The 27,549-nt window shown below is 36.6% G+C and overlaps 1 protein-coding gene across 1 annotated transcript in view; it reads right to left on the reverse strand.

Annotated features, from left to right (window-relative positions):
- The window catches only part of TPR (translocated promoter region, nuclear basket protein), a 44,321-nt gene that overhangs the window by 14,804 nt on the left and 1,968 nt on the right, over nucleotides 1-27,549 (reverse strand). The window contains 36 exon segments of the mRNA XM_010580698.1: nucleotides 215-487; nucleotides 798-1,006; nucleotides 1,937-1,998; nucleotides 2,708-2,913; nucleotides 3,606-3,804; nucleotides 4,252-4,398; nucleotides 4,771-4,981; nucleotides 5,353-5,483; nucleotides 5,754-5,885; nucleotides 6,584-6,721; nucleotides 7,117-7,264; nucleotides 7,756-7,940; nucleotides 8,030-8,233; nucleotides 9,329-9,445; nucleotides 10,128-10,280; nucleotides 11,226-11,392; nucleotides 11,890-12,058; nucleotides 12,228-12,368; nucleotides 13,163-13,297; nucleotides 13,733-13,895; nucleotides 14,195-14,343; nucleotides 14,425-14,564; nucleotides 14,914-15,077; nucleotides 15,789-16,015; nucleotides 16,566-16,673; nucleotides 17,203-17,400; nucleotides 18,783-18,874; nucleotides 19,864-20,004; nucleotides 20,507-20,594; nucleotides 22,044-22,124; nucleotides 22,248-22,340; nucleotides 23,075-23,239; nucleotides 23,892-23,995; nucleotides 24,354-24,450; nucleotides 26,963-27,036; nucleotides 27,494-27,548. Coding sequence (XP_010579000.1) covers nucleotides 215-487; nucleotides 798-1,006; nucleotides 1,937-1,998; nucleotides 2,708-2,913; nucleotides 3,606-3,804; nucleotides 4,252-4,398; nucleotides 4,771-4,981; nucleotides 5,353-5,483; nucleotides 5,754-5,885; nucleotides 6,584-6,721; nucleotides 7,117-7,264; nucleotides 7,756-7,940; nucleotides 8,030-8,233; nucleotides 9,329-9,445; nucleotides 10,128-10,280; nucleotides 11,226-11,392; nucleotides 11,890-12,058; nucleotides 12,228-12,368; nucleotides 13,163-13,297; nucleotides 13,733-13,895; nucleotides 14,195-14,343; nucleotides 14,425-14,564; nucleotides 14,914-15,077; nucleotides 15,789-16,015; nucleotides 16,566-16,673; nucleotides 17,203-17,400; nucleotides 18,783-18,874; nucleotides 19,864-20,004; nucleotides 20,507-20,594; nucleotides 22,044-22,124; nucleotides 22,248-22,340; nucleotides 23,075-23,239; nucleotides 23,892-23,995; nucleotides 24,354-24,450; nucleotides 26,963-27,036; nucleotides 27,494-27,548 — 5,266 coding nt within the window.

Consider the following 27,549-nt stretch of genomic DNA (forward strand, 5'->3'; position numbering starts at 1 on the left):
TTAAGAAATGCAGTGACAACAGCATTTCAGGGGTACCATTTCTGAAGGTTCAAGAAAGAAGCCTAACCTCAGAAGTTTGTGAAATGTGCAATAAACTAAGGGGGGGAAGGGGTTAGGGAAAAGAGCAAATTCTTTTGCCTGGTTTGATAAGGGTTCAAATGGAGCTACTTAAAAGGAACTATTCAAAAAGGTAGGCCTATAAAATGAAACCAACCTGTGCCAAACACTGCTGTAGAAGTGGAAGGCCTCTCTATCTGAGAGCTCTGTACAACTTCTACAATGGTAGGGGATGGCTCCTGATTAGCAGGCTCAATCTGAGGATGACTTTGCTGAGTGGGCTGCACAAAAGCAGTCGCTTGAGTCTGCTGCTGAACAGTCAAGATGGGCTGAGAGAGAGATGTCTGAACATTAGGACTGGTGGAACGCACAGACCCACTAGTGCTTCCAAAGACTGGAACATGCTCAACAGGTCCTTCAGATTGCATAGCTGAAAGGCAAACAGTAGCACATTCAACTGTCTTCATATTATCTCGTACAGTTCACATTCATCATTTCAGAATGCCCTAAATAAGCAATTCAATGTTTTGCAGATTGAGTTAACATTGCTTATACCCATCTTCAGTTGATGAATCATGAACTTCGTTGCAACAGAAGTGGTCATGAAAGTGCAATATTGAAAGAGATGCAGGGACAATAAAACTATTTGAGGTACTGTCAAACTAATAATTACTGAGGTTTCAAGGCAAAGGTAGCATTTATGATTACTGTAGATCCTTATACTATACTAAAATGCTCACCTTCCTGAGTCTCCACCTGTGTTGTAGGCATAACTGTGGCTGTTGGAGTAGTGGTAGGATTAGTGACTGTAGCAGGAGTAACCATTGGACGGATACTGGCTCTTGGAGTAGACTTATTCCCAGCTATTGCAGCAGCAGTCACTTTACTTGGAGTTGACACAACAGGAGTTGGTTTAATATTTGCTGTTGGTGGATCTGAAGTGCTAGCACTGAAAAACATGATATTGGTTTCATCATGGTAGTGCAGAAAGCAGATTTTAAAAATACCAAATTATCATAGCCAGAAATACTGATTTTTAAAGGTTAAAATTTAAAAGCCTGACAAAGGCATAATGAATTGTCTTCCAAAATTTGTTTATAGTTCACAAAGAAAAAAAAGACAGACCCACTATGCCATCAGTCGCATTTTATCCAGCTCAGAGGTCTGACAGGTTTCTTCAAAGGTAATCAACTAGAAATTTGTAAGCAGATCAAAAGGAGCAGTACATAGCTCATGCCATTAGCTGTGCTGGGTCTTTATTATAGTGAGTAATAAATCTTACATTAAAACTAAATGATTCACTCAATCCAGAGCAACAACACCTCTTGGTTGAGAGAATGATCAGCCAAATTTTAAGAGGCATTTTTGAAAGCCTTGCTTTCAAAAGGATGCTGTCATAAAAACTGAAAGGGAGTTTGTTACCTAAACTTAGTAATACAGTAATATTTCCCATTTTAGAGCTTAGACATTTGACTATTTTATCTTTTGTTAGAGTTACCATCTATTTAGTCTGTTTCTCATGTTTGAGATTCTTGCACAAGGAGGATCCCCCACAAAACCAAAAAGGTTAAAGGTAATAATCAAAACCGTACAACTTCGAGAATCTTGAGGTCTGAAAACATTTTAAGAATCTTTTATGTTTTCCAGACACCATGTTCCTGGTGGTTAATATGACAATTTAACAGCTTAAAAGCTTTATTGACTAAATGTAGCTGAGAAAACAGGAAGAACATATTACGTCAATCAATATCTTCAAAGTTGCTTAAGAAAAACTGTGAAAAGCCAGTGGTTTACTAAAAAGAAGAGCAACTAGATGAAGACAAACCCAAAACCCACCAACCATAGAAACTCTGCAAAAACCCCAAACCCTTCAACTCACATTCCTCTTTCACCTGAAGCTGGAGTAGACTTGAGTGAGATTTGCCTCTGCTGTTCTGGGACCTATTAAGAAAGAAACAAGTATCATGCCATGTAAGCATGAAACAGAGCGAGTAATTTGGTAAAATACTTCAGCAGACAGATCTCTCTACTAACAATCATTTCTCTAACAGATTTGCTAGCATACCTGGTCAGGGTCCATGATTATTGCAAATTCTTTAAAACAAATCATACCAGTCGTACCAAGTATGTAAAACAATGCAGTAATTTCTCAGGTATTTTCTGAAGCTATTGAGACAATAGCAGCTAGAACCCATTATACTGAATGCATGGATAAAAATACAAAAATACAGAGCAGAGCGCAAACAGCTCATTGGCTAATTCACAGTGAATAACTGTACGCTTGTTAGCACTGGGAATTCTGACTATGGCATGAAATAAGGTTTAAATGAAGTTCTGAATCCTTACTAAAGCCAACTTGTATATTTCCAAAACCAGGGGACTTTGAATAGTGCACAGTTTGTTGGGCTCACTGATTTTTTTTTTTTTTTTTTAAGTGTAGGAGTCCTATGACAAGAATTTCCATCTGCTGTTTAGGATGTTTAGAGAAAGCACCTTCACGTACAGCAGTCCTGAGCATTAATAACCGTTTACATGAAAACAAACCACGTTGGACAATGGTGCTCATACTGACAGCTGTAGTTCTCGTTCAGTCATGAGACATGCAAGCTGTTTATTTCCTCTCACACAACTAGCTAAAAGAATTTTGTACCTTGTTTGTAGACTCTGGTGGCTCATCTCGCTGTTCATGGTGTCGCTCTTGTTGCTCTCTAAGCTCTCTTTCCAGACGGCAGATTCGACCTTCATACTGTGATTTGAGTGCACTCATCCGCACCTCCAATTCAGTCTTCTGCTCTTCTAATGAGCTGCTCTTTTGCTTCCACTCTTCATTTTCTTTTGTTAGCTGTTCTTTTGTACCTAATTGAATAGGAAAGAATTCAGTGTTGCCGCTGTAAAGCTGCTTACTAAGGCTATGCATGCTGAATACCTGGCTGTTTTAATAGGTTACTGAAGTATTTTGAAATCTTAAAACCATTAAGCTATCAAAGGAGCTCTTAGAGGTAATTTTAACTTTCACATGCTATTTTTTCTATTTAATTGCAATTAAATGAAAATAAATGTAAAATTATATAATAACTTTATATAAGTAATGAAATGAAGTAGTCACAAAAGAACAAGATGTTTTCAGCAAGTTCTTACACCATCATTCCTCATAACATCAATTAAAAATAGAGGATGCAGCATGTTTTGCACCTGTACACTTAGGGAAGGCAAGAGGGAAGGGGAGAATTACCCTAGTTGTTAGTAGGGTCAATCTGCTCTATCAACAGAAGGATAAAAAATGGGAGTTATCATGTTGGCTGGCCAAAACTAAGCAAAACTTTTTTTAGCTCCAGTCTACAGCTAGTTATATACTTTTATCAACTCCTGAAGTAATTAAAATTTAAGTTTTAGAACAATTCCTGTAACATCTAATCTAGAAAAAACTTTTAAGTAAAATATAAAGACCTATTTTCCAAACCATCCTTTCTAAATGCTTTTCCATAGGAATAATCAGAAACCCAAACAGAAGAAAACACCTGAAGGACAGTAAAAAAATACTATAATACCAGATAACTGTGCAATTTTCTGCTTGGCCGCAAGCAAGGTCTTCCTAGTTTTCTCTTCCTTCTCGGTGATCTGTTGCCTGAGCTGTTCTTCCTGTGTAGTCTTCTCTTGCAGATCTTGATGAAAACGACCAAGTTCTGATTGTAGCTGTGTTATCTGCTCCTGAAGACTTCTAACTTCAGTCTCCTTTTCTGCTATAGTCTAGAGAGAAAGAGAGAGTGCAACTATTGGCCACAACCCCCAGCTACTTTGGCAAATATATAGTCCAACAAGATCCAGGGACCTAGTATTAGCTGACCACTGTATTAAGGTTAAAAGGCTTCTAACCAACAAGAGGGGAGCGCAAGCCCTCTCTGAATGCAATAGTTGAAAGAACAGCATTCTTTCCCACTTATCAATTCCAAGAAACAACATGAGACATGCTAGACACAGGATTTAATCCAGGTTTGAGGTCCCTCTTTCCCAACAAGGTAGAGGCACAAATAGGTCACTTCAGATATTTCTGTGCATACATGTACGCGTGCACACACACACACACACACAGAGCAAAACACCCCCACATTCGTCACAGTTATGCATTTAAGATTGCAGCAGAGTACAGTACTCTGAAATTGTTCGCTGTTCTTAACTTGTTCAGGCTGTTCTTACCTTTTGTAAACTTTCCACCTGAGCCTCCAAAGCCTTTGTCTTCACTTCAGCTTGACTGAGAGTGTCTTTCAGCTCTTGTACTTCCTGGACAGAAACTTGTTCTTCTTGTTGTTCTACAAAAGACTGAGTTGATGCTTCCGCAACCATCTGAAATACGTCAAGTGGTATCAGGCTAAAGGGTACTATCTGATTAGAACGTCATTATTTCCACAAGCTCCTTTTGCATGCAAACTGATAGTTTAAAAAGTTCTGGGCAAAAGCTAGGAATTCTAATGAATGCTAAAGTTCTGTTAAGAATACTGCAAAATTTTAAGAGATACGCAGCTCGTGTTTTGTGGTAGTTTGAGGTAACTGCAGAATAAACTATGTGATTTTCTGCTTTTCTCTTCACAGGTAAGTACTCATACAGTACTATACTAAGGGAACGTAAAGACCGTTAGCTAGATTATATGTGACTCTAGATGAAAACATACTTTTTAAAATACACTTTTTCTTCATTTGCCAAGAAATTCTGTCTACCTTATCATGCTGTGCTTTCAGCTCCTCGTACTGAGTCTTGTACCTGCGCCCAATTTTCTTGACCTGTGTTATAGTTTTCACTTTTTCTTGTATGTCAGCCACTTTAGCATTTAGTTCTTTCTGCAAAGTATCCTTTTCTGTTCTTATTTTAGTTACTTCATCCTTCAGGCTCTGAACGAGATTCTGGCTTGTAGTCAAGGATGCATTGGTTCTAAATAACAAGAGATTAGAGGAAGATGCAAATGAGATGTTTGAAATAAACAGTACATTTCAATATTGCTCATTTATGCAATATCACAAGCTTTATCTTTAGTGAATTGTTTTCTAGGATTTTGCAATACAAGTGAGTGTTTGTAGAATACAAATTATTCTTCAATACATTAGTTTAGAACAAGTTCAGCTAAAAGACAGCTTCCAAAACAGTTCTCACTTCATTTTACCTGCATATTATCAAGCTACAGTAGGAATACCAAAGGTTTCATAGTTACATGGAGACAGTTAAGAAATAACACTTCCAGATACAGCTTTATTTAAAATACTTTGCTTTGCAAAACACTTTTTACTAATTAACTTATACCACACCTGGCTATTTCTGCTTTAAGCCTGCCTGTTTCTTCACTCATCTGTTGTATACGCTTGGTGTTTGCCTCCTTCTCTGAAAGCAGCTTCCTATACTCTTCGAGATCAGTGTCCTTCTGTTGACTCAATAAATGCTGAAAGGTTGAGAATTGCATTTTCATAAGATGATTATACAGTTATATCCAGAAAATCTCTTTGAATTAGAGCTACTGCTTTTGCATTTTGATTTGGAATGCCTATGAATTAGAATAGCCTATTTTGAAGCTGCATAAACAATGCTTTATAATTCAAACACATTTCTTAGTTTGTCGTTTTTTTTAATAAAATTTAGTTTTTTAGTTTGGTTGTTTGGGTTGGTTTTTTTTTTTTCCCCAAAATCTTCTTTGAAAACATGCATTCCCCACCTGAGTCCGGGCTTTCCAGCGCTTAACATCTTCTTCCAACAGCTTTTTCTCCGCCTGCAACATTCCACTTTTCTCACTCAGTTCAGCATTAGACTCTTGGAGAGGTAGAATGTCTGCCTCAAGCTTGCGTACCTGAAAAAACACAAATGGGGATTAAACTCCCTGGATGACACTGAAAGAAATGGAATATGGTAGGCCTTGAACAATGACAGTAAGAGCAAAATCAACACCCTCAGGAACCCATGACATAGCTTCTCTTCTGACTCTCTGATTTTCAGTGGCCAGCTGGGGGCAGGGAGAAGGATGAGGAGCAAGAGCAGGGATGATCCTACAGAGAGAAAAAATACCCCTACGACTTCACAATCTTAGATTCTCACTTTTTGTACTTTGGTACAGGAAACAGATTATTCATTACGTGTTAGAAGCCAAGCAACACCGCACCAGATTCCATTAAAATAACTGGTGTGTAGGAATGGGAAGAGGGAGTATCTCCCTTTTAAACACTTAATAAACCTGTGGTCTGCTTTGCATGTATTCCTGTGCCATTTTTCATTTATCTGCTGATAATATCGTTGTTACTGGTATATCTCTAGCCAAGGATAAATGCCGATTTTCAGTTTCATTTAAACAAAACTGAACTTTAAACTTTCCAATGTTCTAGGTAGACCAATGTCTTCTAAAATTCTAAATGGAAAGTTTCCTCATTTGTGTATGACGTAAAGAAATAATCACAATCTAAATCACGTATTTATTGTAATTAGCAATGGTATGTCCAGACACTAACTCACCAGCTTGAATATCGAAAAATTTACATGAACCTCAGGACTAACCTTTGCTTGAATTTGTTGTAGCTCTTGTTCTAGCCTCTCCTTCTCTTCTCTCAGCATCTTGTTGGTTTCTATCAGTACATTCATGGTCTCAGTTTTTTTCATTAATTCTTCATGCTGTGCAATGGTTTTTGCTGTTACCTTTTGAAAAGATTTAACTCAGTCATTTGTTTTGCTTGCACATGCACATATACTTACTTGGATCTGACATAACACCATCTTGGAAAGCTACCATGGCATTGATTATCTCACATGTACATCTAAAACAAGTAAATATCACTTAAGAAATGGGAGATGGGGAAAAAATTGAAAGATATTATCTTTATCTTCCCTATTTATGTGATTTTGGAATTGCCACACTGCTTCACAGGACTCAAAACAAGATCCTCCATTTGGCTATATAGCAACCCCAGTTTAAAAGCTCCCGATTCTTCCAAAACTTCATTTTTGGGCACAGGCAGCAAAGACAAAGAGTAGAACGTAGAGTACAGCCCTTGCTACTTATTGAAATCATAAACAATAATATCCAACCATACCTGCACCTTCTCTCTCTCAGCATTGAGACTGTCCTGCAGTTCCTGGAGTTCCCTTTCCAGGTACTCCACTCTCTGACGGTAACGCAAACTCTCCACCTGGGCCACCTCAAACCTAGTCTCTGCAATCTCCTTTTCTCGACGTATAAATCTAAATAATATAAATATATATAATATAAATCTAATATAAATCTTGACGTATAAAGTAAGAAAATGAACAACACATCATGTCAATGAAAGTGCAAGACAAAGCATTTTAAGTTGAAGCGTCTTATATCTGAAGGTCTACTGAGTAGAGAAATTGGTTCAGAAAGATCAAAAAGAAAATCCTAGAGAAAAATTCTTGAAAAATCTACATCAAACCCCTAAAAACCACAATGAGAAAAAAATCACCTCTATGAATCTTTCTTGCCAATTACATTTGCTAAAATCTGATTTAGCTTCCTGTCATAATTGACTCTCAGTTTTTTCCTAGGAGTAGAACCTCCTCTATTAGTTACTGACATAGTACAACCACCTCCTACCTTGCAAAAAAGCACTTAAATTTTATACATTATCCTTCAAATACAAAGTAATACAGAACTATTTAACTTGGCAACTAATTTATAGCCACCGAGAGAAGGAGTCCAGAGCTAAATTTACCTAAGGATTTCTAAGATTTGTTCCTGGGATTTGCCTTCCTCATTGAGAGAAACATTCACAGCAGTTGGCATGGCTTCCTTCATAGAAGTCACCATCTTATCACTCAGACTTTCCAGCTGTTCATGTAATAATCGATTTTGTTTTTCCAAATCTTCACAGCGGGATGCAAGTTTTGAAGCTTCATCCTACAAGAAAATTGTTTAATGGCTGTGAATTCTGTGGCTGAATTTCTGTTAACTGAAAAAACCCACTGAAACCCTAAAAACAATAATACCTTGATCATTCTCTCTCTCTCTTCCCAGGATGCTTTGCACTCTAACAATTCAGACTCAGCTTTCCGAGCGGCTTCCTCTAGCTGCTGCCTTACTGCTGCGTTCTTGGCAACCTGGTCTTTAATAGCCTGTAATGCTTCAACATCGGCAGCATGAAGCATTAATTCCCGTTCATATTTATTTTGAGCTTCAGAAGCCATCTTTGCCTGCAGAAGAATATAAAAAATAGATTCTGTTACCTTTAATGTTACATGTTTGACATGTACAAAGAGATTCTCAAATTCTAGACAAAATCAGTGACCGCTAATCAAAAAGAAAACCATTGGCCAAAACCTCTTCATTCTCAAATACAATAAAGACTGATAAGCTTAGAATGGTTCCCTTAAAGAAATTATTGTTTTTAGGAAAAATTAGAATTTGAAATAATTTTCTTTAAGTGGCTAGCAGGAGGACACACTCTATAGTTACTCAACAATCAAACCTCTTGCTGTAGATTCTGCACTGATAACAGGCAGGTATTAGTCCAAGAACATCCAGTGGTTACTTCTACATGTGAATGAGCAAAGATACTTACTGCATGAGGTTAAAAAGCTAAGGACAGACTATGGTCACTGTATTAGCTGAAAAAAAATAGAAATGCCTGTCTACTAAGTTTTGGGCTGGATTAAACAACAGCCAAAAATTTTTCTGCATCCTTTACACTGATCAGTGTTGCTGGAATTCTCACCTGCAGAAAAGTAGATTTCCTTTAAAAAGCAGTTGGTAACAATACAGTCTTATCAGGTACTACTAAACATCATATTGCCCCATAGCCTTAAAAGATGACAATTATGTTTCGGTTAGAAAGATATTTTCTCCATTGTCTTGTTGTGAGACTTCTTGTTGTGAGGAGTTTTTTGCTCCTCCCTCAGGAGATTGAGGTAGCAATTCATTAAAAACAGTTAATTGCATTCCCCAATAAAATTTTTTACATAATAAAACAGACCTTAGAAACAGTAAGCCATTGTATCTTCTGTTGTTTTCTTAAATGTGACACAAACTGTGCTTGCAGCACAATGTTATATTCAAAGTCAGTTTAGTTGATATTACCACAATGTTTGATCAGGTAGAAAAATGAAGCATTAAATAAGCAGCTGTTTACAAAAGAGAGAAAGTGCTCTTACAGCACTTTTCTTGCCTCCACAAGTCTCTGATGAGCAGCACTACCTTTAAAAAATGTTTTGAGTTCAACTAATGAACAATGAAAAACTAACATTAAGTTTACTACCTCTGGCTAAAATAGGCAAATACTACAAACATACTTGTTCCTGGCAGTCACGTCTGGCTTGTTGTTCGTTATTTAGAGCTGCGCTGGCTCTCTGAAGAGCTTCCTGAACTTCTGACTGCACGGTTGACAGACTCTTCTTTAGTTCCGATAGCTACAGTGATGGGGTAGGGGGAACAACAAAAAAAAAAACAAAACAAGAAGACTGAATGGCAAAGTATTTAATACAGCAAGGCTTTGAATGTAGATAGTTGTGAATAATGTAGAACCGAAGCGTGGTTATTTTATTTTATTTTATTAAATACTAATTTTAATCTAAAGAGAAATACTTTCAAGATTTTGACTTATTAATATACAGAGCTCTTTCCTGGTAAAAATCTATTACTGTTCTTTCAGAGTTGGACCTGCACTAATTCTAGTTGCAGTCACCTTGTTTCTTTCAATCCCAGTAAGAGCCCAAATATAAACTAGACAAACAAGGTCATAGACCACTCTGGTTTTAAAAGACAATTTGGTTTTGGCTCATGTTCCAAAAAGGGTTTTCTGAAACCTTTCTCAAAGGCTTTTACTCATGTTTTTCTGCAATCTCTGCTCTAAGTTCAGGAAGATAGTGACAGCTTTAAATACACAATCACCCTAGAAAAATTATAAGGTTAATGTACTACTCAAGTTTGGAAACCTCTCACAAATTTGTTAGCCTTTTGTACATTCTAGAAGATTTAGTTTTGCACACTACTATACTGTGAAAACAAACTGAAGTTTAGGGAATTATGTAAAAGTACATTCTTGTGGACTCTCTACAAGGGAGTTTAAGGGAGGGGGCATTCAGCACACACCTGTTGTTCCATATTCTCCACAGCTTTACGCTTCTCCTCTTGCAGTTCTTGCTTTTCTTTCTCTGACTCCATCAGCTTCTTTTCTAGCTGTGCTTGATACTCTGAAGACTCCTTCAGACGTGCTTCAACTGTTGCACGAACTTCCTCTGTCACCTTCATTAAAATCCACCATAAGAGATCATTTTTTTTCCCTTTAAATAGGGTATTTTGATATGAAACCAGTATTTTATTAGCAATTCAAAGCCAGAATAGGTATTCCTAGCACCTCATGTAGAATAACAACACTGAAAATGTGGAGAATCACAAACAGCTTTGAATTTTATTTTTTTTTCCTTCAAAGCTGCAATACCTCATGAAGTACACATAAGAAATGTTTTAGGGGACTGCACTCAAATGTGCAGTAGTCAGCATATCTTTTTATCACACACTAGAATCTGCAATATTGTTAAAGCATATCAAGCCACAATGAAGTTTTTACAGTAACAGAACACAGACAGGCAGAGAACTTGGATACTAGACAAACAGCACTCCATCGTGTACTGATGTTGTAACTTCTGTAGAAGATGAGAATTCCGTTTCCCCAATTTATCTTATTTTGATATGCTAAACAGCTTGGAAGAACAGGCTTCATTCGCAATTAACATGGTGGAGTGTATGACAGATCAGAAGGTCATTCTTAAGCTTTTCCCATGAATACCACATATAGTGTTCTTTTGCATCACTGAAGACCTTACTGATGCAGAAGGTGTAAATTAAATTGCTTTCGATTGAGAGCCAATTAATATTTTTAATCATTGATCACAGGGTTATAAGGAAGAGTTTTTAAAAGTCAATTCCCCTCTTTCGAAGGAAGACATTGGCAGAATATAGCTTTGAATCAAATTTACAATTCAACGTTTTAAAACTATTCTGCAAAAATGTTTAATATTTCCATGATTAAAAGTGTTTTTAATAAAATTGTCTAAAATATGGTCTTACTACATTATCTTCTAATGCCTTCTAAACTAACTTTAATAATCCTACAGACTGTACTGTAGTGCAAAAAAAAATATTTCATTTTGTTTGCTTTTGCTCTAATAAACAATGGCAACTACTTACTTGTTTTTCCTTATTAAGGGATTCCTCTAGACTAAGAACCATGGCCCTGTACTGTTCCACATTACTAGAACTAGTCTTGAGTCTTTCTCTCAGGTCATTAACTTGTTCGTCAGCTTGTCTTAGTCGACTTACAAGATCATCCACATCTTCACTTGTACTAGGCTGACCTATAATATTAGAACACATTCATTAACTGATGAAGGTTAATTCAGTTTTTCAAAACACTGTTCTGTTGAAAACTGAAGTCTTTTTAGGATAATAACATGGAAAAAACAATCACTCTCACAAAGCTTCCCTAAATAAAATTGTTAGCCCTAACCAAAATAGTGGCTTACAATAAACATTGTTGATTCAGACAAAAAAAAATTGGTTATTTAAAAACAAGTTACCTAACAGACTTAAGTTCTTTCAAATAAAAATAAAAGGGATCCTTTCATACGTTTTGCTTTATTTTTCCCCTTTGTCAAAGACTGCTTGGACATTAATTTTACTTTAACAAATCACCCTGGTTATAATCGGTTGAATATGTAAAGAGATAATAGTGAAGAGATTTATTATTTAGTGTACTGTCCTCCTAATCTAAGTTATTATGAATTATGAATTTTACCATTCTGCAGACAGCAATGTTTAACAAAGAGAAATTCAACGTAGAAAACCATCTTACCTTTCCCTGGAGCCCTCTGCGATGACTGAGATGCTAGCTGTGCCTCTGTACTGTTAAGCTGCTGTTTCAACACAGCAGTTTCTTTCTGGGCATTCTTTAAAAGTTCTTTTGTGTTAATGTGACGGTTTGTCTCAGTCTCGAGTTGCCTCTTAAGATCCAGGATATGAACCTGAAAACACAAGGTTCTTAAACTTGTAATTATTCACAAATGGCACAAAGACCAAATATGTTTATAAATTTCACGTATGAAAAACAATGCACTGTAAGCTGGCAGAAGCCACATAACTATTGCTTTATTTTCACTAAAACAAGTTTAGCATATTTATAATTATACTTACCTCTTGATTTTTGGTAAGGGAATGTCTTTGTTCCACCTCACTTTCTAGTTTCTTCTTCAGCTGAGATATCTCACGCTCTAGCTTTTCTATCTGATTATTGAGTCTTTGTTTTGTTTCTGTCTCAGACCTCTCCAGTATTCCCTGATAAAAGAGCACAATGCACTATGCTTACAATACACTTTAATAAATTTCTTCTGATTTACTCCAGCACTTCATACAAAGTTGTCACACTTCTCCCATCACAAGATAATTACTGCAGGGAGCAAGCAATAATAGGTAGATATAGCAAATTAGGAAAAGTAGCACTTACAATGTATGACTTAGTTTTGAAGGATTTTTTAATAATATTGATACAATAAGTATTATTAGAAGAAAATCTATTACTCATGCAGTCTAATTCCAGGGATTAATAAAACCCAAAAGATCTACTACAGAAATAGAATTCAGTCACATAATAAAGTGTGCAACCTTAAATATAATATAAAAATAAATATATACTCTAAGAATCAATATACCTTATAATAGATGACATAAAAGTATAAAAGTAAATATACCTTAAAACAATAGAAAAATAAACTACCAAGGCAGGCACTGGTATATTTTGCCATCATAAAAATTAACATACAGATTTTTTCCTTTTACTTTGTTCCATGTGTTATGTTCTCATTTTACTGGGAAAACCCTTCTCATCAACTCAAAATTATCAGGACTTTGCCCAGGTAAATACTAGAGTATCATAATTTAGGATAGGAATAACAAACGTGCTTAAACAAGTTGCTCAAGTATTTTAAGTTAAGTGTCAATTTGTAACAACAACAAAAAAGAAAATCCATTTTTAAGACCCTATGCCATGACTGTTTTATTCCATTTCATGTGTATTTATTAAAAACTCTGAAAGACAGACCAAACTTGGACATAAGAATAATACCACATACCTGAATAGTTCGCAAATTAGTAAGCAGCAAGTTCTGTCCTCTTTGTTCAACTAATAAAGACTCACGTTGCTGAGTCAAACGCACATCTGACATCTTCAAGATATCTTTCTCTTTTTTTAAGTTTTCTGCTCTCACCTTTAAGACAGCAAATAATAACAAGAACTTTGTTATCAATCCCAAATCTGTCCATTAATTTTAATATTACTTTTTATGATTAGTTTATACTGTTTTTAAAAAAGAGCTTTTAAGTTTATAGATTGTAAATTAAAATTCATGCAAATTAAGCCAAGAACACTAAGAACACAACTGTTTGACTAATCAAATTCTGTTTTCTCTGTAAACTGAAACACCTTCGGAATGTTGTTGCATCTTCACTCTGTACTCGAGATATTTTGTGGAATGTTACAAATGGACATACCAGATATACATGCATACAAGCTTTTACAGATTTAATAGCTGATGCACTCAAAAAGCCACACATTCAAGTTCTGACAGCTTTCAAGATAATCGTAAGAAAAACTCTCATGCTAACGTGGAATATCTAGCAGTATAATACACTGTATTACTAACCTCTGCCACTGCCAGTTTTTCATTAGCTCCCCTCAGGTCTTGAGTCATAGTGTTAATTATCTGCTCTTGCTTCTGAGTTGTTGCTGTGAGTTTCTGGGTTCTTTCATGCAGAGATGTTATTTCTCTACGATAACTTTCAACGTTATCCTGCAGCATTTCATAACTTCCCATGGAACAACAAAGCAAAGTTTACATTTGCCACATTAAATTGTTTAATTGCAAGAGGCATATGAACACAGCTGTATGTTTCATGTTCTTGTGCATCACTTTTCACATATGTGGCTCACTCAACTAGAAGGTATATTCTTGATCCCTCCTTCACTATCTCCTTTGTGTTCTTTAACAGAATAGACAATATTAATGTTTAACTGGCAACTCTTCCTGAGCAAATGATATCAAGCAATCAACATAATTCTGTTGACAGAGAACACATAAGGCAATGAAATTAAATAACCGATTTACCGTTTGGAGGCAAACTCCAGCTGTGTGGATATCTTTGCATTTTGTGATCTCAAGTCTGTGACCTGCTCTTGAAGCTTTTCATTTTGTTCATTCAGCAACTTGTCATTCTCTGCCTTCTCTCTTTTATAGTTCTCAAAAACTTCCTGCAACTACATCAAAGAACAGACATTAAAGTGCTGACAAGACTAAAAATAGGGATAGCTTTCTACAGTGTTTATGGAAAAATATACCTGCTTAAGTGCAGCCTTAGCCTCCACTGTCTCCACTGACTCAGTCACTGACAATGGAGCAGGAGTTGATATGGCTTGAGGTAAATTTGGACGCTTTGGAGTAGATGTAAGAGAAATCTCCTCTGGTAATATACCTGAAGCTAAAAAAAAAGATAAAGGGAATTTTAAAGGCAACAATTGAATGAATGCTTGCCAAAGCAGAAGATCATACAGTCACACTGAAATATGGCTAGAAAAATACTGTATTGCTAGGAAAGTCCAGAACACGTCATCACCACTACATGTCAGTCATTATGTAGCAAGTTATTATACTGTAAAAATAATATCATGTGTCTAAATCAAAATTCACGGGTTTTCCAGTGAGTAAGGGTAAAAGTTGAATACTAGATTAACAGAAGTTACTAGTACCATTACAGCACCATTACTGAAAACTCATAAAAAATGACAATTTTTTTTTTTTCTCCAATGGTGCAGAAACATGAAGCTTACCTTGCAAGGGAATGATAGCTCCTGTGGTCTGTGCCAACAATATGCGGAACATATCACGCTGACGAACTATGGACTCAACAAGCTGCAACTGATGATGACGCGATTCACGCAGTTTTTCCAGCTCATTAAGAGCTTCCTCAAGCTGACTCTGAAGCTCAGAAATTCTGAAACCAACAACAGTTGTTTTCAGTGACACACACAGCAAGGCATACCAAGATGACACAACCCTTACATTTTGTCATAGTCCTTCAGTGTACATTTATTGCATCTTTGAAAGTTAAGCACCACTGAGGTTTTTGAGCAAAATTATAGGAAGACTGGCCTTTGGGCTTGCCATTTTGTAGATGACAAAGGAAGTAGGCCTCTTCCATGAAAAGCAGAATAGAGACAATTCTATTCACGTGAATAACTTCAAACAACAGTCAGTAGCATAAGCAGAGAATCAGGCTGCTGATTATTTATTTTAATACAGAAATACATTATCTGTGGGCTTTACAGCTAGTGAGTTAGACATGCACATATGTAATTTTTTGTTCGGCTAATGGCAATGAAAACTTTTCTTTTTCGAAAAACAGCTCTGTTGTGTGAAATCACATTCACTAAAAGACCGACAATTATTTTTACTTTGGATTTTGATGAGAGGACCTATTACAAGATACATAGCTATGAAGCCATTTTAATCGAAACCTGAAGACAGTGTTGCTTAGTAACAATTTGCCTTTATGACTTACACAGCTGCTCACGAGCATATGTGCACTTACATATGCAGGTGCACACAATTAATAACAATCAGAAGCAAAAAACTGAAAAGTGTTTGAATAAATCTCTGTTACTATTTAGTATAAACAGTTTACTAGAAGGAACAGATAGCTTACTTTGATGATGTTGTTTCTTGCTCCTCTTTTTCTCTAGCTTCTCCAAGCTCCCGAAGAGCCACCAAGAGACGCTGATTCTGCTGCTGAAGTTCTTCAATATTTCTGTAAGAGACTAGATGTTGAGATATCACTTCAGAAGAGCTACTGATGTCAGCAGAGCTCACTTCTTCATCACGAATCACATGATTGCCTCTAGCTTCTTCAAGTTCCATTAAAAGCACACGAATCTGAAAGAGAACATTCCAGTGTAAGACTTGCACACAGACTCAAAAGTTCACTCTGAAAAACAATACATTAGAAATAAAGTACTTGGAAATTAAGTATTTTTTTCCTACAATATACAAACTATTACAGTCAATAAAACCTTGTAAGATAATTACATTATAGAAAAAACAGTCTGACAAAAGGAAACCACATCAAGGTCAGAAGTAGATAGTCTGTGTTCAGTTCTGCGAACAGATCACAGGATGTTCCAATCAAACAAAGAAGTTATATAGCTATCTATCTATATCTGAATTTTCCATGTCAGATGTTTAACAATATTATCGCAAAGCAGCAGCACTTCTATGCAGCTAAACTTACTCTAACTTTGTAAACAGAAATGGAAATACCACGTTGCCCTAAGGATAAGCTTTTAACATCACTAAGACTTTTATGACAACCAAAGTCTACATGACTGTGGCTGAACACAACTTCAAAGTAAACTTCAGAAATACAGCACCATATTAATAAATAAATTGCAAATAGTACATTTAACCATAGCAACATTTGTTCTACCTGCTGTGAAAGGTCTTTTACTTGTATTTCCAGTCTCTGGTTTTCTCTTTCAAGCAGAGAGGCATGCTTATTGGCTTTATCGGCATCCTCCTGCAATCGTTGGATTTCCTGTGAGGATACAAACATTAAGGAACATGTAGCAATTCAACTCCAACACATTCCTTTCCAGAGAGATAATGTCATGTAGACACATGCCTTGCGAATCAAACTGCACTTTACTACTTTGAAGTAACACTCCAAAGGATAAACTCCAAATGTTTAGGAATCAAAAGCTACACTCTTTCATGCTATATTAGTGTATGTCTTAAAGTTAATGGGAAGTGAGCACCGAAGTCCGATTTTATTTCTTTGGACAAATACTAATCTTTGTTTATAAAGAATTCTACTCTCTCAGAAAATCAGAGATTATAAGTCACCACATTTAAGCCTTCACTGTAAAAAATTCTGAAAAATGTTGGTTCTGTAAAATTCTTTGCACAGCCCACTGAATTGGAAGCTAGAAAGTTCAACAAATATTTTCCCACAATAAAAGTTGACTAAAAGATCAATTTTTTACATTTATTGACAGCCATTAGGATTAAGGAATTAAAAATACATTTTTTCCAGAAATTTACATGCACTTTTATTTTATACTGACCTTCATAGCTTGTTCAAGCTTTGCAGACAGACTAGCAACAGCTTTTTGGGAACGCTCAAATTCTTCACGCTGACGTTTTAAGATGGGTGCTTTGGCTTCTACTTCCTGCACTATTTCATCCAAATATTTATTGATTCTCTTATTCTCCAGCTTTTCCAAAAGCAACTGATCCTGAGTTTCTACATATGCATTGTACAGCTGCAACAAAAGATTTTTTGGTTTTGTTTTTGATACACCTGGACAGACCTCTTAAAAAAGAGCCACTGGTAAGTATACAATTCATACCTTAAAGCAGTAGAATTTCATACAACTTGTCATACAACTTAATTCAGAGAAACAAGTTGGACTTTCAAAACAATGTGTTTTTAGGACTCATACCATGGCAAAGCAGTTATCCCTATTAATTTAAAAATGGCAAACTTTTATAGTTCAACTGTGTGCAATAGAAGAATTCTATGTAAAAGGGACAAATCTTACGCAAGTTTAAGACAACAGAAATATCAAAACTAGTATCACAAAAGAAAGCAGCAAGCACAGAAGAAAGTAATTTAATGGCTGGACAAAATGACCAAAAAAAACCAAAATGAAAATACAAATTGTATAAACAGAAGTGTAAAAAAAAAACATGGAATATGTACAACCTACCATTATAAGGCAATTCCCCCACTCTACTCTGCTCTCGTGAGACCCCACCTGGAGTACTGTGTTCAGCTCTTGGGCCCCCAGCATAAGAAAGACATGGACCTGCTTGAGTGGGTCCAGAGGAGGGCCATGAAGATGATCAGGGGGCTGGAGCACCTCCCCTATGAGGAGAGGCTGGGGCAGTTCAGGGTGTTTAGCCTGGAGAAGAGAAGGCTCCAGGGAGACCTTATAGCAGCCTTCCAGTAGTTAAAGGGGGCCTACAGGAAAGCTGGGGAAGGACTCTTTAACAGGGAGTGTAGTGATAGGACGGGGGGTAACAGTTTTAAACTGAAAGAGGGTAGATTTAGGTTACATATTGGGAAAAAAATTTTTACTGTGAAGGTGGCAAGAACTGCAACAGGTTGCCCAGAGTGGTTGTGGATGTCCCATCCCTGGAAGTGGTCAAGGCAAGGTTGGATGGGGCTTTGAGCAACCTGGTCTAGTGGAAGGTGTCCCTGCCCACGGCAGGTGGGTTGATCTTTAAGGTCCCTTCCAATCCAAACCATTCAACGATTATGTTAAATTTTTCTGCACGTATAAGCCAAATGTGCAGCTGTACAGATTAAAAAATTATGTAAATAAGGAAAAAAAAAAAAAGCTCCTGCCAAAAATGCATACAGAAAATAAGTTTATGTGCACAAAACCCCCTGTATTTCAGAAAAAGAACTTAAAGAGCCTACAAATGTTTTGATCTACTAAAGAAAAACTGTAAGGTACGTTAAAAAAATCCTAATAATTTAGCCAGTAAAGTCTGCCTCAAACGCATGAAAAGATTTCGTCAACTTCAGTCAGGCATTACACCAAATCCAAAAGAGTCAATAAAGTCTGCACCCTTACATGATTAGCATCTCTCTGTTGGCATTTCAAGGGCCTTGAAACCAAAGTTTCTTCTCACTTACCTCGGTTAATTTCATTCCAGGCTTGACTACTTTAGCTACTGCTGCAGCAGTGGGAGACATAGCTGCCAGTTCCTCCTCAGATAATATGGCTCCTGGAGATATAATCCCACCAATTACCATTAAAAAGCTGCAATAATTCCCATCATAAATATTCTTTATTAATAGAAAGAATGTCTTCATTCACCTTTGTGCTTTATAACTACTGTATTTTAAATTACTATTTTAAGCCCTTAAAGTTACTGGTTTAAGAGCTTTCTGTAATCTTTAATATACAGACACATGTGCAAGTGACTGGTATTACGTACAGTATTCCATGTCATACATTATCAGTGTCTCTTACTAGTTTAATTTGAAATGCTGAAAAGCTTTTGCTATTAGACTCTTAAAATTTAGATCATTTCTGAATGTAAGCAACTGAAACAGCGGGAGCAAAGCTTAACATCAGATTTCTCAGCAAACTGCCAGGGCACTGGTTTACTTTCATAAATTAACATAGGGATACAGCAAACACACTTCATGCCTCTCCATTCCTTTGTGCTCTGCTCTCTCTTTCCTTTAGAAATTACTTATATATAGCAAACAAACTATTCTTTTTCAACATAAAAAGACAGAATTATAACAGTGAATACTGAGCAAGATTTAATGTTAGATAGAAATTTCAGGACAGAGCTTTTCTGTTTTTTCTTTTGTTGTTGTTTTTTTTAAGAGGAAAATAAGAATAGTTTATCATCCCTACTCCCCTCTCTAGATAATAATTAAAAGCATGACAATTCAGCCTTAAGGAAATGTTTCCTCTCCCTTTTCTTTAAAAAGATAAGTCAGATTAACAAACAAACTTAAAAAAACATTTTGATAGAAATGCATTTTCTGGTGGGCGGGGGGGGAAGTATGTATTTTCATATATATATGCACATACACACACATATACATGAAAAAGCTTCTAAAATTCATGATTAGAAATGACCAAAGATGATTTAAGATGAATGCACTTACTTCCTGCAGAAATTCAGCATAGTATTTTCATGCAAGATGATAGAAAGCCTGAGGCTTTCCGTATTTTAGTTCCCAGTGTTATCCGTACCTTTGCGCTTTGTAGCGGACAGTAAATCATTAGCATTCTCCAGCTCCTTTTCCAGTTTACTGATCTTCTCTCTCAGTTCTTTTTCCATTACAGCTTTTGACTCTTCCACCTCGGCCAAATGCTCCTGGGTTGCTTTATTAGCTAAAATTAAATCAGACAAGTGGTGGTTTGTTTGGGTTTTTTTTTTCCTTCTAAAAAGATCAGAATTTGCATATGTACTTTAAATTTAACTTTGTATGATCTGCAGAAGTTCATGCTAATAAGAAAACTCAGTAGCATGACAGAAGCATGAACTGCTGCTTATCACCTTTGCTTAGGAGAGGGCTAAAATATGAACTGTCCTTTTATCAGTGAAAAGGAATCTAAAACAAGAAACTAAAATTAAGACATACCTTGCAAAATTAAATCCTCTCATCAAAACCCAAAGTAAAATTCCAGGTATATATGAAAATAGTTCCTGCCCCAAGTAAATTCAAATAGTCACATAAAATTTTTGTTACAAAGTAACTGATATTTCCACCATCCCAAAAGCCTGATGAAGTTCGTTTCATAAACGCTCAGTATCTATTTTTCAATGGATCAAGACAGCTACGAAGGAGCGCAACTGTTTTGTTGCATTTGCCGTTTCTTACTCACAGCTTACCTTCACCTGCTTCCTTCAGGAGCTTGTGCAGCTCTTCTACAGCTCCTGTCAGTTCATTGCTCTTTGCCTCTGAGTCATCAGCAGCACTCTAAATAAAAGCATTTTATTTACCTTTTAGTACATAGCAACTATATTTTTATAAGAAAGCTCAAACTTACAAAAAATTATGAACATGTAGATTTTTGAGTAAAATTCTAAAAGATTCACCTAGACTGGACAATTCTCTTTTCACTTGGATTAAGTCTCACTTTGATGCAAACTGCCCATCTGAGAGTAAGAAGTGTCAGACGTTGATTTGATATGACGAATACAAATAAAATGTACGCCCTTTAGCTGCTTTATAGCTGGTGCTGGCTTTGTTCCTTCTCTTCGCTAAAGAAAATTTGGAGAAATTTTGAGTACTCAATTTTAATAATTCTGAAAAATTTGGTATTTTTAGGGAATCTTATATAAACTTGCTTTGCTTCCAGTTAGTGATCTCACAAGTGCAAGACTGTACAATACTTTAGCAATTCCACAAATCCATTAGAGATAACTGAAATAAAGTTGATTCAACTTCTGCTAATCAGTGAAGTCTCAGAAATGCTCCCATGGAAGGGCACTCAATCTTGATGCTGTTAATATCAGGTCAGACAAATACATCAGAAGTTACAAGTACATAGCAAACCCTATGTTAAGCGGAAGACAAACCTTTAAGCTCCTTCAAATCAGTGATTCTATAATAAAAGCATGAATGAGTAGGAGTATAAAAAACAACCAACCAAACCAAAACCAAATTAAAAGGTAAATGATAATACATTATGCTCCAGAAAAGTTAGCTATTGACTTGCTGTTCAATAAAGGGACATCAATTTACATCTAATCAGACAAGTATTAATGTAGACCTCACAGTTAAACAGGGTAGAATGTTTATGTGAGTATCTATGCAAGAAAACTCAGGAAACAGAGCTCATTAACCTATGAATCTAATATGTGTAAACTAAAGAGCAATCAGTTGTCCTCTTTAGCTGACTTTGTCTTAGTCAATATGCTACAGGATATTTTTCAGTCTTTGAGCTGACAAAACAAACAAAAATTACTTCTTTGGGTGGTGCTTATTTGACACAATACATGACATTCAGCTGTGTCTTAATCAGATTGCTAACACTTGCAGTGTTATTTGAAATGAACTTCTACTAACCAAACTCAGAAAAATCTCTTGCATAGTCATATTTTACATACAAACCTTTACCTCCCAACACATCACTTTCATCCAACATGAAGCCTCAAAACAGTTAGCATAAAATTACTATTTTAACCCCAGTTTTGCTTAATTTACAAAATGATCCAAGCAACGTAAGATTTCAAATGCTCCCTAAGACAGCAGCAAAGAACAACCTTTTGGATGTTTCACAGTGTTTTGCAGTGGAAAGTAGTCTTCCCAGATCCACATTTTGTGGGGAAAAAAACCCCTGAAACTGGCCTGCATTACATTTAATGCTAAGATTCATCCCCAAGTAATACTAGTATATGCTTATAACAGAATCAATAAACTCACCTTATATAAATTGGATAATTTTATGTGGGCATTCAGTTCATTGTGGAATCTTTCCTCCATACTACCTTGCTGTTCTTTTGCCTAGTAAATTAAAGAAGAGACAGAGTGGGGGAGCATTCCACTATTTCTGTTTCACACATTTTGTTTTTTTAATTTGTAGAAGCAACTGTAATGCTGTTTCATGTATACTTCAAGTCATCTTACCTCCTTCAGTTTATTCAAAAGTTCTTCCACATGCTTCTGAAGATTTTCATTTGACTGTTTTAAGCTGTTTACCTGTTCCTCCATTCTGGAAACCTGTTCAAAGAATAAATGAGAATACTATGTATAGATTTGTCTTTCTAGTCCAGTTTATTTTGGAAAATACCCATCTCATTGTTTTTTACTTTAAAAAACCCCAAAAGTTCCAGAAAGAGCATAAATGGTTACATTTTCTAAGTCTTTGCTCCCACGCATTCAGCTAAATGAAAAAGTGAGAGTCTCCAAATTGCTCCAATTATGCATAACCAAACAAACCCACAAGCCTCAGTGGAGCTAAGTGCCACAGAAAACCTGACCAAGTGTCAGTTTTTAAAGAAACTGCTCAGGTACTCAAACAGAAGCTCACTGAAACTGTGTATTTTCAAAATACAGCCATTGATTCTGCCATGTATTTTGTTGCAGGAAAATAAAAATATTATCACTCCAACCCACAAAGAATGTTAAGTCAGATCCTTCTGTCCCTTCCCTTCTTAAGATCTGTATTCCCATACATTTTAATAGCATTATACTGTTATAAAGCTTTGTTATCAGCTACTCCAACACATCTAGCTTATAATTAAAATCTTTGACTTTTCTAATCCAGATAATGGTAACTGTACGTATTCCTTAAAAATCACAAGTTAAAAGAAAAAACACCTCCTTATTAATTGCAAAACATTTATTTTTTTTTTATTTGAATACAGTTATTAAAGTACTCAGTTCGGTTTAATACAGTTAATCAGGAGGTATAATTTATAAGAAATGGCAAAAGCACTCAGCAATTACACTACCTCCTCCTTCTTGTTCTCCAGATTACATTTAAGCTCCAAGATTTCATTGCCTTTCTCCCTGGCAGTATGTAGAAGTTCATCTGTTTTGGCTTTCAACTCAGCATTCAGCCACGTGTTTTGATTCTGTAGTAGTTCTTTTTCTTGCTCCAACCTTTTCTCACGGTACTAAAAAGAAAATTGCATAGTGTAATTTTACTGGTTCCACAGAAAATAAAGAAGCTAATCAAAGTAGTACGATCAGAGTAGGAGTAGCAAAAATGTACTGTAATTTGGTAAATAGCACCAAATGACAGGCAGTGTTCCTTATTACATTGGTAATACTGACTTACCAGTCTCTTGAAACTTGAGTTAGTTTCCTGAAAGTTTATGTTAGCTGGGAACATTAACTAGATTAATATCTAGTTAAAGGAAATAAACTAAAGTATCAGAGTTTTCCTTCTCTTTTCTCCTCTCTTTCAGCTTTTTATGGAGTTTATTCTGCCTACAGAGAAATGGTGCAGGTTCACAGTTATTCTTCTCCTTTCTACCTGCCTTCACAGACCTGGAGTTGCTCTTCCTAGTGTGCAGGAGCAGCCACCATTGCCACCAGTGAGATTTGGACATGCTTGCCCAACTTCACGCCCCCTTGCCTTCTATAAATATATATCTTATTTCCAGTCACAGCCACCAATTTTATAATAAAATAACTTGTTATAAATAACAGGAGTACACTTGACCTACTTTCAAAGACAATAATGACAAAATGATGATTACATCACATATTAATAACTACTTATTAGAACATTAACATGTACTATGCATATAAAGTACTACATACCTTCATGGAAACATCTGATGTTTGAAGTTCATCCAACTTTAACTGAAGTTTCACCTTTTCTGTGCTTGCTTCTGTAAGCTTTTCATTTAAGCGTTTAACATCCTCTGGAGGAGGGAAATCAGTGTTAAAAAAAGCTAACTGGATAACAGCTTTAATTACTCAGCTTAACTAAATTGTAAAGAATGAGAATAAGCAAGATATAATGTATGTGATTGTATACTGTACAGTAAGATACTGTATAATGTGTTTTTATATTTACAAAACCAAGCATTAAACTGCTCTGTTTTTCTGCAATTAGCATGTAATTTCCTTCCTTGTTTCCTTTTCTCTAAATACTATTTCCTGCTAATCCATTACTTGGTGCTGCCTATACAAACTGGATACTCCGTATCAGTTCAATTGTTCAAGCATGTCTTTAGCAAAATCACGTGAAATATTTTGTTAATATCTTCTTGGCTATACCGTTTAAATGTTCAACTTCCTGAGATTGTCTTTCACTTGTTCGAACCAAATCTCTCTTTTCAGCTTCCAGTTCTTCTTTTTCTCTACTTAAATGGCTCTGAAAAAAAAAAAACCAACAGCAAAAGAGCAATAAAGAAATGTGATCAACTTTCTATAACAGTTTATAGTCACTATACCACCTTGGCACACTTACCATCACAGAGAAGCATGCTAAACCACAGTAAGTTACCCCAGCCAACTGAAAACTGGGATAAGAGGCTTTTATAGTGGGCAGCTGAATCAATCTAAACTACATAGTATGAAAGCATAGCTGCTTCCATTTTTTCTATCATGTCGGGGTATGGAATTCAAACAAAGGCAGGTTAATGTACCTCTTTCTTCTAGTGCCTAATAGCCAACATATTTCAATTAATGTTTTGTTTTTCCCCATAAATCACTCTGATACTAATGTCCAGCTGGCCCTTTGTGCTTAAATGCTAAATGCCACTATCACATAACATTAGACAGCAAAGATGAGAGAGGTATCACGCAGCTTTCAAGACCAGCATTTGACACTGTCTCTCATGGCATACTCCTTGAGAAACTGGCGTCTCATGGCCTGGATAAGTGTACTCTTCACTGGGTGAAAAACTGGCTGGATGGCCGAGCCCAGAGGGTTGTGGTGAATGGGGTGAAACCCAGTTGGCGGTGGGTCACAAGTGGTGTTCCCCAGGGCTCAGTGTTGGGCCCTGTTCTGTTTAATATCTTTATCAATGATTTGGATGAGGGGATTGAGTGCATCCTCAGCAAGTTTGCAGACAACACCAAGTTGGGAGGCAGGGTCGATCTGCTTGAGGGTAGGGAGGCTCTACAAAGAGATCTGGACAGGCTGGATCGATGGGCTGAGGCCAATCGTATGAAGTTCAACAAGGCCAAGTGCCGGGTCCTGCACCTCGGTCACGGCAACCCCATGCAGCGCTACAGGCTTGGGGAAGAGCGGCTGGAAAGCTGCCTGGCAGAGAAAGACCTGGGGGTGCTGGTTGACAGCCGGCTAAATATGAGCCAGCAGTGTGCCCAGGTGGCCAAGAAGGCCAACGGCATCCTGGCCTGTATCAGAAATAGCGTGGCCAGCAGGAGCAGGGAGGTGATTGTTCCCCTGTACTCAGCACTGGTGAGGTCGCACCTTGAGTCCTGTGTTCAGTTTTGGGCCCCTCACTACAAGAAAGACATTGAGTTGCTGGAGCATGTCCAGAGAAGGGCAACCAAGCTGGTGAGGGGCCTGGAGCACAAGTCCTGTGAGGAACGGCTGAGGGAACTGGGGCTGTTTAGTCTAGAAAAGAGGAGGCTGAGGGGAGACCTTATCGCTCTCTACAACTACCTGGAAGGGGGTTGTAGTGAGGTGGGTGTTGGTTTCTTCTGTCAGGTGGCTGGAGATAGGACAAGAGGAAATGGCCTCAAGTTGAGGCAAGGGAGATTTAGGTTAGATATTAGGAAAAATTTTTTTACTGAGAGGGTTGTCAAACATTGGCATGGGCTGTCCAGGGAAGTGGTTGAGTCACCATCCCTGGAGGTATTCAAAAAGTGAGTGGACGGGGTACTTCAGGACGTGGTTTAGTAGGCATGGTTAATGGTTGGACTCGATGATCTTGAAAGTCTTTTCCAACCTAAATGATTCTATACTGAATAGGTAGTTTTCATGCCTTTGCTTTTCAATTGGCATAGACAAGTCCAGACTGCCACAAGACTCCCTCTGGTTCTAGCTGTATTTGAATGAAGATTAGAATGAAAACCATTGAACTTAGAGTAGATGAAATGAACTGAAGGCCTAATAGAAATCCAAAAGAAGCAACAGGATCTGTTCAAAACTGCATCTAATTTTAATATTCTTTGAAAGACAGCTTTGATAGTTAAGACTTCACTGAAACAGTTTTATTTTGTTAAATATAAGAGTTAAAAGAGTAACCAAAGTATGAACACATGCAAAAAATCAATTAAAAAAATCAAATAAAAGTCAATATTCTTGGATCATTTATAGGCTATAGTACTGCTTCTGCCTTCTAAGGTGTCAGTACAAACCACTTCAGTTAGGCCCAGGTAAGCCCCTCTGGGGAAACAATCAGATCTGTCTTCTCATTGTGGAGAAATCACTCTAATAATGTTTTTGCTTCCTGCTTCAAAATTAGTGGTCTGCTGGATCAGTCAGTGGAAGTGACTCATCCTGAAACCCCATGACTTTTGAGCATAATGCAAGGTAAACTGTGCCAGAGTGTGGGAAAGGATGGGGGAAAAAACACAACTCTTCTTCACACCTTTGTCCAATTTTTGAGGTTCGGCTTAAAGTCACCTCACAACAGGTTTCAGCTAGAATGAAACAATCTATCCAGACTGAAATAAAAGCACCTACTCTGACATATGTTCACCTGTAATTCAGTTTACTAAACCACCAGCATTTACTTAAAAAACCCACACTATTTTCCTGTACGCACAGCCATACGGACATGTAAATACGTACACCAGTACATATTTATACTGATATTGATATGGCCCAGTTTGGAAATTGATTGCATTCTTTTCTGCAATGAGACAGGTGAACCAAAGCCTTTCAACTTATCGACAGGCTCTTCCAGTACCTGAATGGCTGCACTGCGATCCTGAGCAGCTTCAAGTTCTTTATTTTTCTCATTCAGTGACTTCAACTGTTCATCTGTTGGATAAAAAGAAATAGTAGTGAGGGACCTCCACTGTAACATAATGACAGAATTCACTCTCCAGATGCAATTAAGCCAAAACTTCCCTTAACAACATAAGAAAAAAATAGAATTCAAGACTTTGCTGTGGATGGACTAGGTAGTATTGTGGCAAACTAATGCAATGCTCAGAGTAGAGGCATTTATTGTGAAGATCAATACGTAACCCACTGTACTACTATTACTACAAAAATCAGAAACCAAGGTTGTTTCTTTTTTCCATTAGAACAAAAGTTCCATTTAAAAAAAGCCGATTTGAACACAAAAGCAAAACATCTCTCTACTTGCAGAAACAACAAATGTAGTCGATAGATGGATTTTGAACTCCTATTTAAAACTTAAAGCATTTCAGCATACCATTAGACTAAGGAATTAATATCCTGTCCAATCTTCAGAATGTGCAGTCATACTTACTAAGTTTTTTAAGCTCCTCACGGAGAGTTTGACATTCTTGTGTCTCATTTACAAGT

The sequence above is a fragment of the Haliaeetus leucocephalus genome, unplaced genomic scaffold, assembly GCF_000737465.1.
Source record: "Haliaeetus leucocephalus isolate CR32 unplaced genomic scaffold, Haliaeetus_leucocephalus-4.0 Scaffold730, whole genome shotgun sequence".
Classification (NCBI taxonomy): domain Eukaryota; kingdom Metazoa; phylum Chordata; class Aves; order Accipitriformes; family Accipitridae; genus Haliaeetus; species Haliaeetus leucocephalus.